General features: G+C 43.7%; 1 protein-coding gene across 3 annotated transcripts in view; it reads left to right on the top strand.

Moving 5' to 3' along the window:
- Positions 1-16,883, top strand: part of LOC147422830 (syntaxin-52-like) — a 72,634-nt gene extending 55,751 nt beyond the window's left edge. The window contains exons 2-6 of one of the 3 annotated variants that reach the window (XM_086503604.1): positions 15,116-15,214; positions 15,865-15,968; positions 16,087-16,124; positions 16,270-16,305; positions 16,426-16,883. In XM_086503604.1, the coding sequence (XP_086359730.1) occupies positions 15,116-15,214; positions 15,865-15,968; positions 16,087-16,124; positions 16,270-16,305; positions 16,426-16,539 (391 nt within the window). In that variant the 3' untranslated portion in view covers positions 16,540-16,883. Of the gene's footprint in view, positions 1-15,115; positions 15,215-15,864; positions 15,969-16,056; positions 16,125-16,269; positions 16,306-16,425 lie in introns of all 3 variants that reach the window. The other 2 variants (XM_086503603.1, XM_086503605.1) reach the window with 2 other exon arrangements.
- Positions 16,884-17,171: the final 288 nt, after the last annotated feature.

Below are 17,171 nucleotides of genomic sequence, written 5' to 3'. Positions count from 1 at the left end.
AGGAAATGTGCTTGCTTACTGAATTTGTCTACTATAGTCCAAATTGCATCATTTCCATTCTTGGATCTAGGAAGATTTGTAATAAAATCCATGGCAATACTTTCCCATGGCGTGTTAGGCACAGGGAGTGGTTGAAGCTTGCCATAAACTTTGTCTGTCATATTTCACTTTTTGGTAGACTAAACACTCACGTACATATTTTTCAATGTCCTCACAGAGTGTTGGCCAAAAGAAATATCTTTCGAGGGCACTGGTGGTAGCAGCAATTCCCCGATGCCCGGCATAAGGAGAATTATGTGCTTCATCCATCACCTTCTGTCGTAAGGGCTGAGCTATGCATATTGCTTGTTGACGATATAGTGTACTAACCCTAATGGAATAAGGTGGCCTTGAGTGACCAACTTGAAGATCTACCCATATTGTAACGAAGTCTGGATCTTGAGGATACATCTCACAGAAAGATTCTAGTTCCTCATGATAAATTGTTGTCAGTGCATTAATCTTTGGACGCCTGGAGAGAGCATCTGCAACTGCATTCTTTGTTCCTGAAGTGTGTAAAATCTGAAAATGCAACATTGAAAGAAAGTTTGCCCATCTCATCTGCTTTCCTGATAACTTTCTTTGTGTGAGAAAGTAGCGAAGACTCTGATGATCTGTTTTGATTATAAAATCAGCTCCTAACAAATAATGTTTCCAAATGGAAAGAGCATGAATTATTGCCATTAGCTCTTTCTCATAAATGGAAGCAATGCAACTCTGCATCTTTAAGGCGCCGACTTTCATAGGCTATGGCGTGACCCTCTTGGTTCAAAATTGCTCCTACACAATCTCCAGATGCATCGCAGTACACCTCGAAAGGTTTGCGAAGATCAGGGACTGTGAGAACAGGTCCATGACTAAGTAGGTACTTAAGCTTTTCAAAAGCTTGTTTTTGTCCAGGCCCCCAATGGAATGGATTCCACTTCTTCATCAAATCATGGAGAGGACCCGCTATGGCGGCAAAGGCTTGAATGAAACGCCGATAATAGGGACAGAGGCCGAGAAAACTTCGTACGTCATGTACTGTAGTTGGCGTAGGCCATTCTACAACTGCTTGAATCTGATCAGGGTCCATTCTCACCTGGTTGTGAGATACTATATGGCCCAAATAGTGAATTTCTTTTAGAAAGAACTCACTCTTCTTAGCATTCACAAATAATTTGTGTTTGCGTAATTCTTCAAACACTAATGCGAGATGCTTATAGTGTTCTTCTTCCGTCTCTGAGAAGATTAAGACGTCATTGAAGAAAACTCCTGTAAATCTTCTATATGAGTGAAAGATTCTATCCATCATTCTGTTGAATGTGGCTGGTGCATTAGTGAGTCCTAAAGGCATCACTAAGAATTCATACAACCCGAAGGTTGTTCTAAATGAAGTCTTATGCACATCCTGAGGAGCTATGCGGATTTGATGATACCCGCTCTTCAAGTCTATACGACTAAAGACACTTGCTCCTTGTAACTTATCAAGAATGTCATCAATCCGAGGGATTGGGAATCGATTCTTGATTGTGATCTTGTTTAAAGATTGTAGTCTATGCACATGCGGAATGTGCCATCCTTTTTCTGTACTAACAAGACAGGTGAACAATATGGAGAAGTACTAGGCCTTATTAAGCCCTTCTCCAAAAGTTCGTTAACCTGCTTGAGTATTTCCTCTTGTTGCATTAGACTAACTTGATAAGGGGACTGATTTGGAGGAGAACTTCTTGGGATCAAATCAATTGTACGTTTTTCAGGTCGAGAAGGTGGGAGTTCATTTGGAAGTTCATCTGCAAAACAATCTTCAAAAGTTTTGAATACCTTAATTCTTTTTTGCCCTAAAGAGGAAGAACGTTGTGAAGCAGACACATCTCTCTCTCTTGCAAAAATTAAGTACGTTGAAACACACTTTTTCATTGCTTTCTTGATTGTAATGTGATTGGCGATGGGAGTACGCCAATCACCTGCATCCGCAAGTACAATATATTGCTTTCCTTTACGATCAAAGGATAAAGTTTTCTGAACATAGTCAGGAATGGGATTCATCTTGTAGTGCCAAGGCATTCCCAAGATGATATCGCATCCTTCAAGTGAAGCTAGTAAGAAAGACTCTTGGTCTTTGTAGTTATCGACCTTTAAATTCAGCTTCCCTATGATTGGAGTAGAACTCGAGTTTTGCCCTTTGAAAGCAGAGAATGCTTAAGTAGGAACTCCAAAGGGGTTGGGCTGTAGATTGAGATCTTCGGCTAACTTCGTAGAGATGAAGTTATTCGTATTGCCTAGATCAAATAGGATAAGGGCCCGCTGATTGTTGATGCTACCCCATGCTTTGAGAAGAGATCTTTCTTTCCCATCCTTGGTTGTATTCCCTTGTACATCTGGGACTACATTGGAAGAAGGTGATTGCGGAATTTTGGTAGGGCAATCACCCTTCATATGTCCAATTTGTCCACACTTGAAGCATCTTCCTTCGTTGATGTCAGCAGGAGAGAGGTATTTTCCTTTCTTGGGCTGATTTGGCCTTGCTTCTGCATCGAAGGCGGTTCTTTTCTACTTTTTAGAAGAAGTAGAGGTAGGCTGTTCATGGAGAGTATAACCGGCCCGTACAACGTAGAGGGCGGTACTATTTCAATTACCTGTTAACTTTACACAGAGCACTGAGAAGGGAAGAGAACACAGTTGCGTCCAGCGACTAGAATGTCACTGCGCACACGAGACCGACACCCTGTAGGCCCCAAAGACTGGCGATCCGACCACTTAGCACAAGCTTTCACAAAGCTGTCCAAACCTGGCGAGGGCTGAAAACGCAGGTTTTCGACCGGATTTCGACAGCATAATGGCGCAAAAACCCCTGTAGGTCAAAAACACCTGTCTAGGACGGATTCCCTCGATATCTGGAAGCTTTCTCGTGAGCTGTCACAGAAATTCAGCGGGCTGTAATTCTCTGTTTTTCACTGCCGGGAGCCCAAAAGCCTGTACACGCATCCCAAGGCTCTCACGAGGCTCCCCCGATGTTCCCTTGCAGTTTAGGTGCGAAACCCTAAACCTGCAGAAAAACACAGCAGGCTGTAATTCTCTGTTTCGGATCGTTTTTAGCGGAGCGAACACGCCTAAGCGTGTTCCAAGGGCTCCCGCACGCAATGGGACAGTTCCCCTGTGAATTGGACGAGTTTTCACGTGAGAAAACTCTCCAAACTCGCAATCTTTCGTGATGGAACTGTGCGTACCTGTGGGGGATTAGCAATTAGCTAATCCGGTTCCTGTTCAGAAGGCTCTTGCCTTGGCAAATGCGCATAAACCCCTAGAATTGTACATAGGTCAAATGAGAAGCCCACTAGTGGGGCATAACATACTGTACGTAGGGGAGAAAGAGAGCAGTATGTAGCGTGCGGGGCATCACTCCCGTCACCATACTGTGCATAGAGGGCAAGGTAAGCATTCCATAGCTTCTGTACCTGCTACAATCCACCTGAGGCTGAAAATGGCGCCCCCTTTGTTGATATGCAGCTCGTTTTTGCCTCCCAGAGTGGCAGAATCGCTCACAGGCTGACACGTCGCCCAGTTTCCGAGTTTGGGCTTTCCGTGCTAAAAATATCTCAATTGGTGCGTCAGTTGACTTGGCAGCAGAGCAATAGAATATTCCCCTTGTCATTCTAGAGCTAATGACGCGAACACATTTTCCGGTCAAAAATAGCAGTTCCCTAAATTTTAGGAGATGCTTCCATGGCGTTCCTATCGGTCTCCTGACCATCATTGAAGACTACCATTTGACCAACATCTACAATGTGGGTTAATTTACTGGCCCCTTTCAACTTATAAAGTTGTAGTGACTTGACGAGTGGCCCAAATTCCAGTTTGGCGCACACGAGCTTCCATACTCATCAGAATTCAGTGCTAACTGGCCCGGGCAGTCCCTGTCTGACCGACCTAGATCCCCGATGTGAGAAACCCATTTGGCTGCAGCCGTTTCACACTGGCCATGCAATGTCCACTTGCACCTTTTCAAGGGTTCCGGGACAAACAAGTAAAAATAAAATAAATATATCTAATACTTATTTACGGAAGGCAACAGGAAAAATACACCTCCTGGTGACACACCCCACCCTTGAAATACTGCAAGCGACCTCGCTTGCATGCCAATAATACATGCAGAAATCTCCTGATATCACATATATTCTATGATGGGAATCCAAGATATACATGCTTCCGGAAATGTAGCGTTGGACGATTAAACAATCCCACCAACCTGGCTACGACACATATATCAAGCATAGAAGTCTTCTAGTGTACTCTTGAGCACAAACTTCTCTAGCTAAATTCTGTATGGAAAGAGTAGATACAATTGCTTATCTACTCTCTTGAGCATCATGAACCATGCTCTTGCCTTGCTCCAAAAAGGTTGCATCAAGTCACTGTGGGTTCCATTTGAAAGGCTTCAAGATACAATTGCAATAGCTGAGGTGAATCAAGCAATTCAGACTCTTCCATCCATTTGGCATCTAATGATGGATAGTTCTTGAACTTCACCAAATAGCGTCTTGCAACCTTTCCTCTAACCTTTCTTTCTTTATGTGCCAATATCTGTTTAGGAACAAGGATTTCATCCAATTCTTCCACTTCGGGTTGTTCCTCATCAAGCATATTCTTTGGCACATCACCAACAAAGGGCCTTAGAAGGCTGACATGAAAAGCATTATGTATTTTCCAGCCTTCTGGTAGCTTTAACCTGTAAGCTACATTGCTGATCTTTTCTGAAATCTGAAAAGGACAATATTATCGCATACTGAGCTTAGGAAACAAGCGTTCCTTGCCTTTCCTTTTCTTTAACCTGGCCTTTTCAACGCGCAAAAGTACCCAATCACCAAGTGAAAATACAAGTTCACGACGGTGACGATCAGCAGCTTTCTTTTTCTTAGCCTGAGTCTTCTCAAGAGCAATCTTTATCTTCCTGTATGTTTCATCCATATCTTGCACATACTTGTTTGCCTCAAATATCTTGTCCTTAGTCTGCAAAATGGGTGAGACTTTCTTTCCTCCTTCCACTATCTCAAATGGTGCCTTACTTGTTGATGTATGCACAGTGTTATTGTAAGCATATTCAACCAATGGGAGATGGTGTTCCCAAGTTGCCTTGTGCTCTGAGACATAACATTTGAGTAGGTCCAAGACAGTAGAATTTGCCTCTTCTGACTGTCCATCAGTTTGCGGATGAAACGAAGAAGAGAACTTGAGCGTAGTGCCCATGTTCTCAAACAATGCCTTCCAGAAAAGACTCGTCATACGTGGATCCCTGTCACTGACAATTGACTGAGGCATCCCATGATATTTAAAGATATTGCTCATGAATATCTTGACCATGTGTTCTGGCTTTATCTTCTTCCTAACAGGAATGAAATGGGCTTGCTTACTGAACCTACAAATGATAGTCCAAATCCCATCATTTCCTGTTTGCGTCCTTGGAAGATCAAAGATAAAGTCCATTGCTATACTTTCCCATGGCCTATCAGGGATCGGCAATGGCTGCAACAATCCCGGTTGCTTTTGTCTGTCAAATTTGACTTTTTGGCATACTAAGCATGATCTGACAACTGTGTCAACATCTTGACACAAAGCTGGCCAATAGAAGAATGCCTCAACCCCTTTCACTGTCGCATCAATTCTACGATGCCCAGCATAAGGTGGAGCATGACTTTCCATCAAAATCTTTGGCCGTAACTGTTTAGTAACGCAGAACTTTCCATGCATCATGAGAAAGTCATTCTTAAGCATATAGTGCTCATGATGTTGCCCATCAACAAGCTGGTCATAGATCCTTGCAAAATCTGAATCTTCAGCATATTGTGTCTTCATTTTGTCTAGTTCACAATGGTACGGAATTGACACTGCTGAAATTTGGGGCTTTCGTGACAACGCATCAGCCACCACGTTCTTTTTCCCTTGCACATGCACAATCTGAAAATGGAACATTGACAAGATGTTTGCCCATCGCATGTGCTTCTCAGACAACTTCGTCTGTGTGAGAAAATATCGCAACGTTTGATGATCCGTTTGGACAACAAAATCAGCCCCTAGCAGATAGTGTTTCCAACTAGTGAGAGCATGAATTACTGCCAGCAATTCTTTCTCATAGACTTGCGAGTTCCTTTCAGTCTTCAAAAGAATTCTGCTCTCATATGCGACTACTCGGCCATTCTGCATTAGAATTGCACCAAGACTATGGCCACACGCATCACATTGAACCACAAAAGGTTTAGAAAGATCTGGCAAAATAATTACCGGATCTGAAGTCAGCTTCTCTTTCAAGTGTTTGAACGCTAAAATTTCCTTGGCTGTCCACTTGAAAGTAACTCCTTTTCCTTGCAGTGCATGGAGTGGAGAAGCAATCTCAGCAAAATTTCGGATGAACCTCCTGTAATAGGAACATAAGCATAGAAAGCTTCGAATGTCATGTACGGACTTCAAGTCTGGCCATGACCTAATTGCTTCCACTTTAGCGGGATCCATGCGTACCCCATCCTTTGAAACAATGTGCCCAAGGAAGTGAATCTCTTGCAAAAAGAATTCACTCTTCTTCGCATTAATGAGTAGCCTGTTCTTACGTAACTCATGGAAAACTGCAGTCAAGTGATCCCTATGCTCCTCTTCAGACTTTGAGTAGACAATCATGTCATCAAAGAAGGTACCCACGAAGTTTCTATGTGGTCTAAAAATTCTGTCCATCATTCTATTAAATGTGGCAGGAGCATTTGTGAGACCAAATGGCATGACAAGAAACTCATAGAGACCAAATGTTGTCCTGAACGCAGTCTTATGGACATCTTCTGGTCTAATGCGTATCTGATGATACCCGCTCTTTAGGTCTATTCTTGTAAACAATGACGCTCCCTCAAGCCGATCAAGAATGTCATCTATCCTCGATATGGGGAACGTGTTCTTGATGGTATTCTTATTCAAGGCGCGATAGTCAATGCACATGCGCCATGAACCATCCTTCTTCTGCACTAAGAGTACAGGCGAACAAAAAGGGGATGAACTGGGCTGAATCAGCCCCTTCTCTAAAAGCTCGTTGACCTGACCCATAATCTCTTTCTGCTGGGCTGCACTAACCTTGTATGGTGGTCTATTCGGTGGACTAGAACCTGGCACAAGATCTATAGTATGATCCTCAGGTCTCTCAGGAGGTAACTCCCCTGGCAAAGAGTCCGAAAAACAATCACTAAAACCACTCAAAAAAGTTGACCTGTCTTTATAGACAAATTAGATACAACTTGAGCTACTTCTTTTGCAAAGATCAAGTACGCAGAAAGATGATTCTTTATTACAGATGAAATAGCAGAAGCAGAAACAACTGGAACAGACTCGCCTTTAAGCTTTACATCAAGGACATGAGTCTTTCCTCTATGTACAAGGGTAATCTTTTTGTTGTAAGTATCCACCATAGCATGCAACCTGTAACACCATGGGATACCCAATAACACATCACAGCCCTCAAGCGGCATAATATGAAATTCTTCCGCATCCACATAGCTCTGAATGCGCAGATGAAGCTTTCCCAGAATGGGAGTAACAGGCTCTGAATGTCCTGGGCATGCCAAACTTGCTTCGCTTGTCATACCCATCCCCTCTGCACGAATGCCCAACTTTGATGCCAATTCTGGTGATATGAAATTTGCACGGGCTCCTGGATCAAAGAAAACCAGCACTGTCTAGTCTCTAACTTTGCCCCAAGCTCTGCACAGCTCCGTGGCATCTGTGTCTGGCTGATCTCCAACCAAATCGGGAAGAAGTCCTGCACTCGGCTTTGGCTTCTTCCCTTTATGGTCTGACTTGTCATCCTTATCCTGTGACTTCTTCTGTGGGCACTCATTTGCAAAGTGTCCTTCTTGTTCACAAATGTAGCATTTCTTGGCCTCCCTAAGAGCTTTCCTTTCTTGAAAAGTTTTGCCAGAAAAATGCCTTTTTTGTCCTTGTCCTCGTTCCTAAGGAGATTTAGACTGCTTCTTGGACGTATCAGCTTCTTCAGTGGAGGGCTTCTTTGCAGGAGACTCAGAAGGCTTTGCTGCAACATTGCCCTTGGCTGAAAACTGTTTGCACTGGGCCCTTTTCTTGTGGCTATTAAATCCATCGGAATCTCCCTTCGACAGATTGCTGGCCACTCTTGCATTCTCTATCAATTGTAACATATTCATGACAGTAGTCTTTGTGCAGTAGTCCCTGATTTTCTTGGGCAATCTGCAAGAGTACTTCTCAATTTGTTCTGACAAAGGCACAAACCTGTAAGAGGTGACTGGCAACAGTGCGGCCCAAAACCGTTTATTGTACTCTTCCAGATCCGCACACTGTTTAGCATTCAACTCGTGCCATTCCGTCATTACATCCACTTCAAAAGTGTTTGTCAACCATGCAGGCGCAAAAAGTTGTTTGAATTGGACCCACGTTGTTGGGGCTTGACCCTGGTTCAACAATGCGGTCAACCATTGGAGCGCATTTTCTTTCAAGAAAGTGGCAGCCTTGGGTATCTTTGAAGATTCCGTGAAGTTGCCTCCAGCATAAGCTGCATCGAACTGCTGTATAAAGGTCAAAGCCTTTAATTGGTCCTCAGTTCCTCTGAAAGTTTCAAACTTCACTCCCTGCCCACCTTCCTTGTAATCCTTAGGCTGACTCAAAGGAGCCACATTATCATAAACAGGTGCCTGTAGCAGTGGTGCTCCATGAGTGTTCATTCCAGCACTCGCATCAACTGTTTTCCCTGTCATATCTGCATTTTGTACGTATGGCTGCGAAAAACCAGCCATACCAAATTGTATTCCAGGCACTCGAAACTGGCCATAGGCACCCTGAAAACCTGGTTGGACACCCATGTTCGCGTACATAGGGTTACCCATGCCTGTTTGCATTGTCCCGAACACATTCCTTGGCATATAACCTGTGGAAGGTCCAGCCATAGCTTGAAACACTGAACCACCTCCAAAATAACCAGGATAAGTATTAGGTAATGGAAGGGTCTGACGCATAGCGTGTTCATTGCTCCCTTGACCATTCACAAACGGTTCCTGTCCAGCTAAAGCAAGTTGCTTTGGATCATTGGACACCGCTAGTTGCTCAACCACATGGGCTTTCCCTCGAGCATCACGAGTCCTCTGCGCATTGGAAATCTCCTTTTCGTGTAACGGCTCAGTCATTCCGTGTGTAGGAGGCTTAAAACCCTGTGTCGGAGCCTGTAAGAATTCCTGCATCCTTGGGTTGTTAGCCAACTGCTGAAATATGTCCATGCAGCAACGCAGTTGAGTTCTAAACAACCTGTCCTCTTCTTGAAGAGTTGAAGGAATTTTCTCTGTGCCATGTGAGGAAGATCCCTCTTCAGGTATTTGGTCTCTCTTCTCTGCCATATCGACAAGCTCTGTGTTGCTTTCTCCCACAACAATCCACGCTGCACTTTTTGAAGAAAAAGTGACTATCCCGTTGATGGAACCATATAACCGGCCCGTACAACGTAGAGGGCGGTACTATTTCAATTACCTGTTAACTTTACACAGAGCACTGAGAAGGGAAGAGAACACAGTTGCGTCCAGCGACTAGAATGTCATTGCACACACGAGAGCGACACCCTGTAGGCCCCAAAGACTGGTGCCCCTTTCGGTATTTCTTTATTCAAATTAAGGTAGACGATCCGACCACTTAGCACAAGCTTTCACAAAGCTGTCCAAACCTAGCGAGGGCTGAAAGCGCAGGTTTTCGACCGGATTTCGACAGCATAACGGCGCAAAAACCCTTGTAGGTTTAGCTGATAGAACTGTGCGTACGTGTGGGGGATTAGCAATTAGCTAATCCGGTTCCTGTTCAGAAGGCTCTTGCCTTGCAAACGCGCATAAACCCCTAGAACTGTACATAGGTCAAATGAGAAGCCCACTAGTGGGGCATAACATACTGTACGTAGGGGAGAAAGAGAGCAGTATGTAGCGTGCGGGGCATCACTCCCGTCACCATACTGTGCATAGAGGGCAAGGTAAGCATTCCATAGCTTCTGTACCTGCTACAATCCACCTGAGGCTGAAAATGGTGCCCCCTTTGTTGATATGCAACTCGTTTTTGCCTCCGAGAGTGGCAGAATCGCTCACAGGCTGACACGTCGCCCAATTTCTGAGTTTGGGCTTTCCCTGCTAAAAATATCTCAACTGGTGCGTCAGTTGACTTGGCAACAGAGCAATAAAATGTTCCCCTTGTCAATCCAGAGCTAATGACGCGAACACATTTTCCGGTCAAAAATAGCAGTTCCCTAAATTTTAGGAGATGCTTCCATGGCGTCCCTATCGGTCTCCTGACCATCATTGAAGACTACCATTTGACCAACATCTACAATGTGGGTTAATTTATTGGCCCCTTTCAACTTATAAAGTTGTAGTGACTTGACGAGTGGCCCAAATTCCAGTTTGGCGCACACGAGCTTCCATACTCATCAGAATTCAGTGCTAACTGGCCCGGGCAGTCCCTGTTTGACCGACCTAGATCCCCGATGTGAGAAACCCATTTGGCTGCAGCCGTTTCACACTGGCCATGCAATGTCCACTTGCACCTTTTCAAGGGTTCCGGGACAAACAAGTAAAAATAAAATAAATATATCTAATACTTATTTACGGAAGGCAACAGGAAAAATACACCTCCTGGTGACAGAGAGCCTTCTGCTTGGCATGATAGGTGCTTTGCTCCATCTTTCTGGGAGTACCCTTGTCATGTATTCCATCAACTATGCGAGCTGATTCCATAAGTATTTGCAAGTTACCTCGAGGATAAAGCTTCATAGCCTTTTGCAAGGCTTCATGCAATCCTGCTTCAAACTTGTGCATCTTCTCCGAATCTTCAATCTTTTTGAATGGAGTGACTTTCAAGAGAAAACGTCCCAAAACCTATCCACATAGCGTGGAACATTTTCGTTCTCTGACTGTGAGAGTCGATCCCATTCTTTCATTACTTCTTTCTCATAGTCTGGAGGAAGGAATTGTGCATAGAACTGCTTCTTGAAAGCAGTCCAATCTTGGGGTTTGTGTTTTTCTAGGATAAGGGTTAACCACCAACTGCTGGCGGTGCCTTTCAGGTACATACTGACATGGCGAAGCTTGGATCTTTCTTTAAAGTTCCCTTTTGCAAATGCAACTTCAAATTGGCGGATGAAAGCAAAAGCTTTGTCATTATTACGCCGTCCATTGTAGGTGTCGAATTTTACATCTTTATCACCTGACTTGAATGTTTTCTGCTTGTGGTGCTTCCTCTTATGGTGCTCCTTCTTTCTATGCTTAGACTCCTTGTGGTGCTTCCTTCTTATTGAATGCACTTCTTGCTGCAACGGATCGTCAAGAAACATGTCTTCTGGAGCGACTATGTCATCCAGATCCTTCATGACGGAAAACTGAGGAGAACCAGGAGGATCCTGCTCTTGAACCTTTGGATTAAACCGCACATGACGTTCTGGAGGTTTCCTCTGCCTCTCGTGTATGCGGGAGGTTCCAATTAAAGGATCTTTCTTTGGTTCTTATGTCTTTGGGTTTTGCGGGATTTCTCCGGACCCTATCTGCACTTTTTCCTTCCCTTTCTCAAGGGTATGGAGAATCTTCTAGACTTCTGGATGGGAGAGAGCTTTTTGCGACTTTGCCACCTGCTGTTGAAGGATAGAGAACTCTATCTCGCATCCTTCCATTTCTGCAGTCTGCCAAGAGTCGTCAATCCCTTAAGAAAGAGAGATGACCTTGCTCTGATACCACTATCACAAAAATACGGAAGCGTAAAGTGACTTTTAATTGTACTTCAAATACTCAAGAGAATTAGAGAGGGAGAGAGAAAGCTTGACACTTCATTGGGGACCAGAAGATGGGCTAGTCCCCCCCCCCCCCCCCCCAATAAAGACATTATCTTTATTACTAAGGGAGAATCTTTACAAGCATAAGAACGTGGCAATAGCCCGTCCTCTATTCTTCCTTTTCTGCTTCTGACCGAGAGAGTGCGAAAGCTACTCTTTGAATACTGAGAGGATTTTTCCTCTGCTATGAGATTTTGTAAAGCTCTCGGAAACGAGAGTTTATCTTCCACAAAACTCAACGGAAGCTCTCGAAAATGAGAGTCTACCTTCTGCTAACTGTGTCCCTTTATGCATAATCATTCTTGCAATAAAAACAAGGGAAAAACACGTAAAATGCACGCACATATGCTTGCTGTAATTTTCTGCACATAACCTGAAAATGTTACCTGAGCACGTTCCAATGTTGAAATAGAGACCTTTTCGCAATGGAATCGCGCCAAACTTAGTGTACGGGTAGTGTAGGTAGAGAAGAACTAGATTCTATGTGTACTTTGCTGAAATTCACCCTAAAAGAGTTAATTAGGGGCTGAAAACAGAGAATTTATAGCCACCACACTCTATGAAGAGAGTGCCTCTTGTAACTTCTTGCAATGAAACTTCACCAAAAGCTGGCTATGGCTATGAGAACCCTTGTTCTAGACAATGGGAGCACGAGGCCACCACATATGTCACAAGGGGCTGCTCTCAAGCTTCCGTGGAGGGCTCCAATGCGTAGAGCATACTCACAATAGGGGGTAGGAGCACTGCCAACACTGAGAAAAGGGGGAGGGGGTGCTCTTATCAAGCCAGCAAGAAGAGGGGATGCTAGGAGAAGAGAGAGGGTGAGAGAGCTAGTTTGCATTGGTAAGTGTGCCAATGTGTGCCACTTGGCACACTTAATAACTTAAAAACCTTTCAACTTTCACATTTAAAAGTTCATAAACTATTAATGAAATGTGCAAATTGAACCACACTGCACACATGGATACAACCAGTGAAATGTTAGCTGCTCCCCGTATCAGCACCGCTCTGGCATTACCTGTTTGCACTTGTCTGACCATTTGGTCCAACATAAACAATTCAAAAAAATATTTTAACTGACTTATCCTAAGGCCGTAAAATAATTTAGGCCCTAGGGTTACTGTTCTAAGGACCCCATCTCATTCTTGTGCTCGCACTAACCCGCGTAGTTTTTTGAGCCTGAAATCTGAGGCTACTATCTATCCATTCATTGAAGACCCGATTTTCCAATCATTAGGGCTTCAGGGTCTTTTTTGCTAGGGTCTCCCTGAGGTGCTCTAGCCCTGAGGCCCCAAAACTGCTAGATTTGATGTGCACACAACTAATTGGATAATGATTTCCTCGTAAATAAATTAATTATTTACAAAGTCTGACATTGTTACATCAAGTCCAGAGGCCACTCTGTCACCCTCTGTCCAAAGAGCCACCACTCGCTCTCTGAGCTTTGAGTCCAACAAGATCCTCTCAGGGATGCGTAACATCGTGCTCCCCCTCCTCTGTCTGTGTCACAGTGAGGATCACTGGTGCATGGTTCAAAATAGATGTCTCAGCCAAAATGCAAACTGACCTACCCAAGTCACAGATGTGGTCACTAGCGTAGGAGCGATCTATCCGAGATAGATTCACTCCTCCCACTTTGCGGTCCGAGCGAGAGAAGGCCAGGCTGTTTGGGGGCCTCACAAAGCCAGAGTGCTGCCAAACATTTGAAACCCTCAAAAGTCATACATAGCCTCTCCCAAGCTGCCAACTCAGCTCCGTGCAGAAAGCCGTGCTAAACTCCGAGCAATTTCCTCCTGATGGAAAGGAGGAGAGAAGCAATCTACACTAGTGATAGCTCCAAACCAACCTGGCAGCCCAAGTACCGTACTAGTGTCCTTAGGGGGATCCACCGAAAGCCCTCTCCAGGTGACCAATCAGGCATAGGAGCACTACCAACCCAGAAAGCCACCGTCTTCTGCGAGTTAATCAATGCTCCCGACGCACAATAGAGCACCTCAAGAGACTGCGTACATCTGTGCAAGTTGGCCTCCCGGCCTTCCAGAAACATGCCCGAGTCATCAGCAAACTCAACGTCCAAAAGCTTATCTCCCCGAATAGGAAGCTGCAGTCCACGCAAACCATTCTCCTATGAGGTCAAAAATCTGCTCATTGCCTCAGCTTAGAAAAGGAATAGGAAGGGGGCAAGAGGGCAGCCCTGTTGTACCAACCGTGTGAGCATGAAGCGTTCCCCTCTTTCCCCTGCCAACAACACCTGACTGTGTGCACACCTGTAGAGAGCTAACACTCCCCTAATCTATGCATGTGAAATGCCCATCCGGCGCATAGTGCCCTCAAGGAAACCCGAGTCAACTCTGTCGTAGGCCTTCTCAAAACCAAGGATTACCACAAGATCTGAGACGAGCGAGAGCAGTCTCCTCCCAAAAGGTGAAAATGTTGTCAAGGATTATACGCTTCTTGACAAAGCCCCTTTGTGTCTCATGTATGATGCTCTCAAGTAGCAGCTGAATCCTCAAACTCAGAGCATTTGCTAAGCTGGAACAATTACGGCATTTGGAAGGTGGAGTTCTTGGCTAAGCCTTACACCTCACCAATCGAGGATGGCTTATGTGCTCTGGTACTTATGAGTGGGTGTTTATTTGTGATCTTTGAACTTTCATCCTACGGTTTTGTAGCTCCCCAGTAAATTTTGTGCATATTCACTCCACAAGCATTTTTTTCACATTATTTCTGCAGACTATACATTTCCATAGTGTACCTGTGTGCATTCTCTTTGCAATTGGGTATTATGAAAATTATGAAAGCAAAACCTTACGCGTTCAGTGATGTTCTTGAAACTTTATTGAGCAATATTTTTCTATGGAGGGGTTATGGACATTCTGTCTCATGTCATTGTCCTTGCCAGTTTTGTTCAGTTTTGGTAGTCTATCTTACATAGCTATGTGCATTCTTAAGTGTTTTGTCCTTGGTGTGGAGAATGACTTCATAATGTTTACAGGTCTTTCCAATGGTGTGGAGAGGGTGTGGAGTTACGATTTGCTCCTATAAAGTTTTGAAAAGTCTCTAAAATTTTAATATGATAGGCAGATATCTGTTGTCTTTATGAACACGTCAAATAGGCAACTTCTGGGTTTGCATAGCCTCCTGTAAAAGCAACATTCTGTCCTCTTGCATTAAACCTCAAAACGTGGCTCACGGCTTCGTGGTTTAGTAGTGACTTTTTAAACTTGTGTGTTCAATCTGCAGAAATCAGGAGGAAGTATATCGACGACAAGATATGCTTTTAGGTATCCGTTTCAAAACAAAGCAAATGGCATCCAGTTTTAGCACATCACCTTCTAACAGGTAAGGTGAAAGACAAGTAGTGACAGGTGTTATACAGGAAATTGATTTGCTGTCAATTAGGTTTGTTTCACAAAAAACAAAAGCCTGCATTCTCTAGGCCAGAAGCTACTTGTAATGCTGGACATTGCCAAGATCATATTGCCTTTACAATGTATACTCCTGCATCTGACCAATTATGAGTGACTGTTGAAATTGCATCTTCAGCAGGAACTCCAAACATTGAATAGGAGAGTTAACATGCATATTGCAGGAGTCTAAATGGTGTGAACAGAAATTAGCTAGTCTAGTAGGCTTCAAAATTGATTGTTAATTGTGCTCTATTTCACAAGGAAGCAATTGTGATTTGTAAGTTTACTTAAAACGCTTTTCTTTATATTTTTCTTAGTCTTTTTTTTTTTGTTTTTTTCTTCTTGGGGTGGGGGATATAAGAGCTCTTTGGGGTTGACTGATGCTTGCATATAATTCAAGCCGTTCCTCTTCCGGACTTTGGAAGCGATTGGCAGACCAAGTGTTTAATTCATCCTTTATAAGTGTAGTTCTCCCTCTCTAGAGACCAAGGAATTTGTTGTGTCTGCTTGAAGGTTGTATGTTTAGTAGTGGGAAATGCTGTGATTTGCTTTCGGTGACTGTTGCTTATGTATGACAAACAGGGCAGCTCTTTCTAGCTTTGGTGAAGGTACACTAAAGAAAAGTTTGGAACCTGTCAAAGTAGACATCCCTGATAGCAATGTTACCCTCCTTCCACCAAAACAAGGTGCTCCCACTTTCTTACTGAATATCCTCTGTTGTTTTTGATAAGTTGATAGCAAAGCCTATTGCCATTGTTTGCTTGGTGAATTTAGCCATAACCACAAGACAACATGCTGTGGTAGATGTGATGGAAGACTCGAGCTTGCATACCCGCCTCCTTGTATGTTGTCAAGCTCTAATTCTCAAGTTTTGTTTCCTCAAGATAGAGAGATATATCTTCTTTATTGAAAGGAACTTGTTAAAGCATTAGGTTACAATACTGTGTTGGCTTGAAAACTCACATATTAATGTGGTCATGTTCTCAGCACAGTGAGAGCGAGACTCCGAATGTGCCAACAAAGGTTAGTCTATTCTTAATAGATGAAACTAGGGTCTGGTTGAGTGATCTGCTTGCTTGTTTGGGATATCACCTGCAAGCTTTTTGTTTGCGGTCGATAACATATGGATAACCTTATTTGCAGGAAGATGAAGATAGAGATTCCAGCAAAGGTTGCAATCCACAGTTATTATGTCTCATCACCCTCGGCATTTTAGTTTTACTACTGCTAGTATGGACTATAGTCAAGATTTGGTGATTTGCCCGCCCTACGGGCTCTTTAGTTATTCTTTCTAGGTTGTATCATAAATATTCTTTGGCCAGTTTAGTTGACAAGGCTAGTCAAATGGTACAGCAAAAAGAACAGCCAGCTAGTCGATCTCTTTTAACATTGTTATGTTCCCAGGCTTGTTGCATTGTTGTATGTGCCATCATTTGGTAACAAAACTGGTTTAAAGTAAGAGATGACTGTCCCTTCATCTTTTCCTATAGTCGCACAAAAGCTTAACTTAGCTTTGGCGATCGCCACCAACTGTTAATCATGTCGCATGTGCCACATGAAATGTGCAAGTTTATGGAACCAAAGCCACTGGCTTTATGGCTGCCTGCTGTGGAGCAGAAGAAAATGGAAATATTTTCTTTTTGGAGTTTGTTTTGGACACCATTTAATTTCAATCGGGAGAGTCTTAGGCTGGTCTGGAGTTCAAGCCCCCCCTTGGCACTGTTTAGGGACACTTCGTGGGGGCTTCATCTATGCATGTCCATTTTTAATTTTGTCTCCCTTGGTAATTTTCTGTAGGAGTCATTGTCCTTCATGATTTTCTTTTGTTGTCCCATGCTACGACACCAGTGCGGTGTGTGGATGGCTGTTTATCATGGTTGTCGCATGGC

The sequence above is a fragment of the Adiantum capillus-veneris genome, chromosome 27, assembly GCF_014529385.1.
Source record: "Adiantum capillus-veneris isolate H3 chromosome 27, ASM1452938v2, whole genome shotgun sequence".
NCBI classification, from domain to species: Eukaryota; Viridiplantae; Streptophyta; class Polypodiopsida; order Polypodiales; family Pteridaceae; genus Adiantum; species Adiantum capillus-veneris.
Note: the sequence above shows the minus strand (reverse complement) of the source record. Positions and strands in the feature narration are given on the sequence as shown.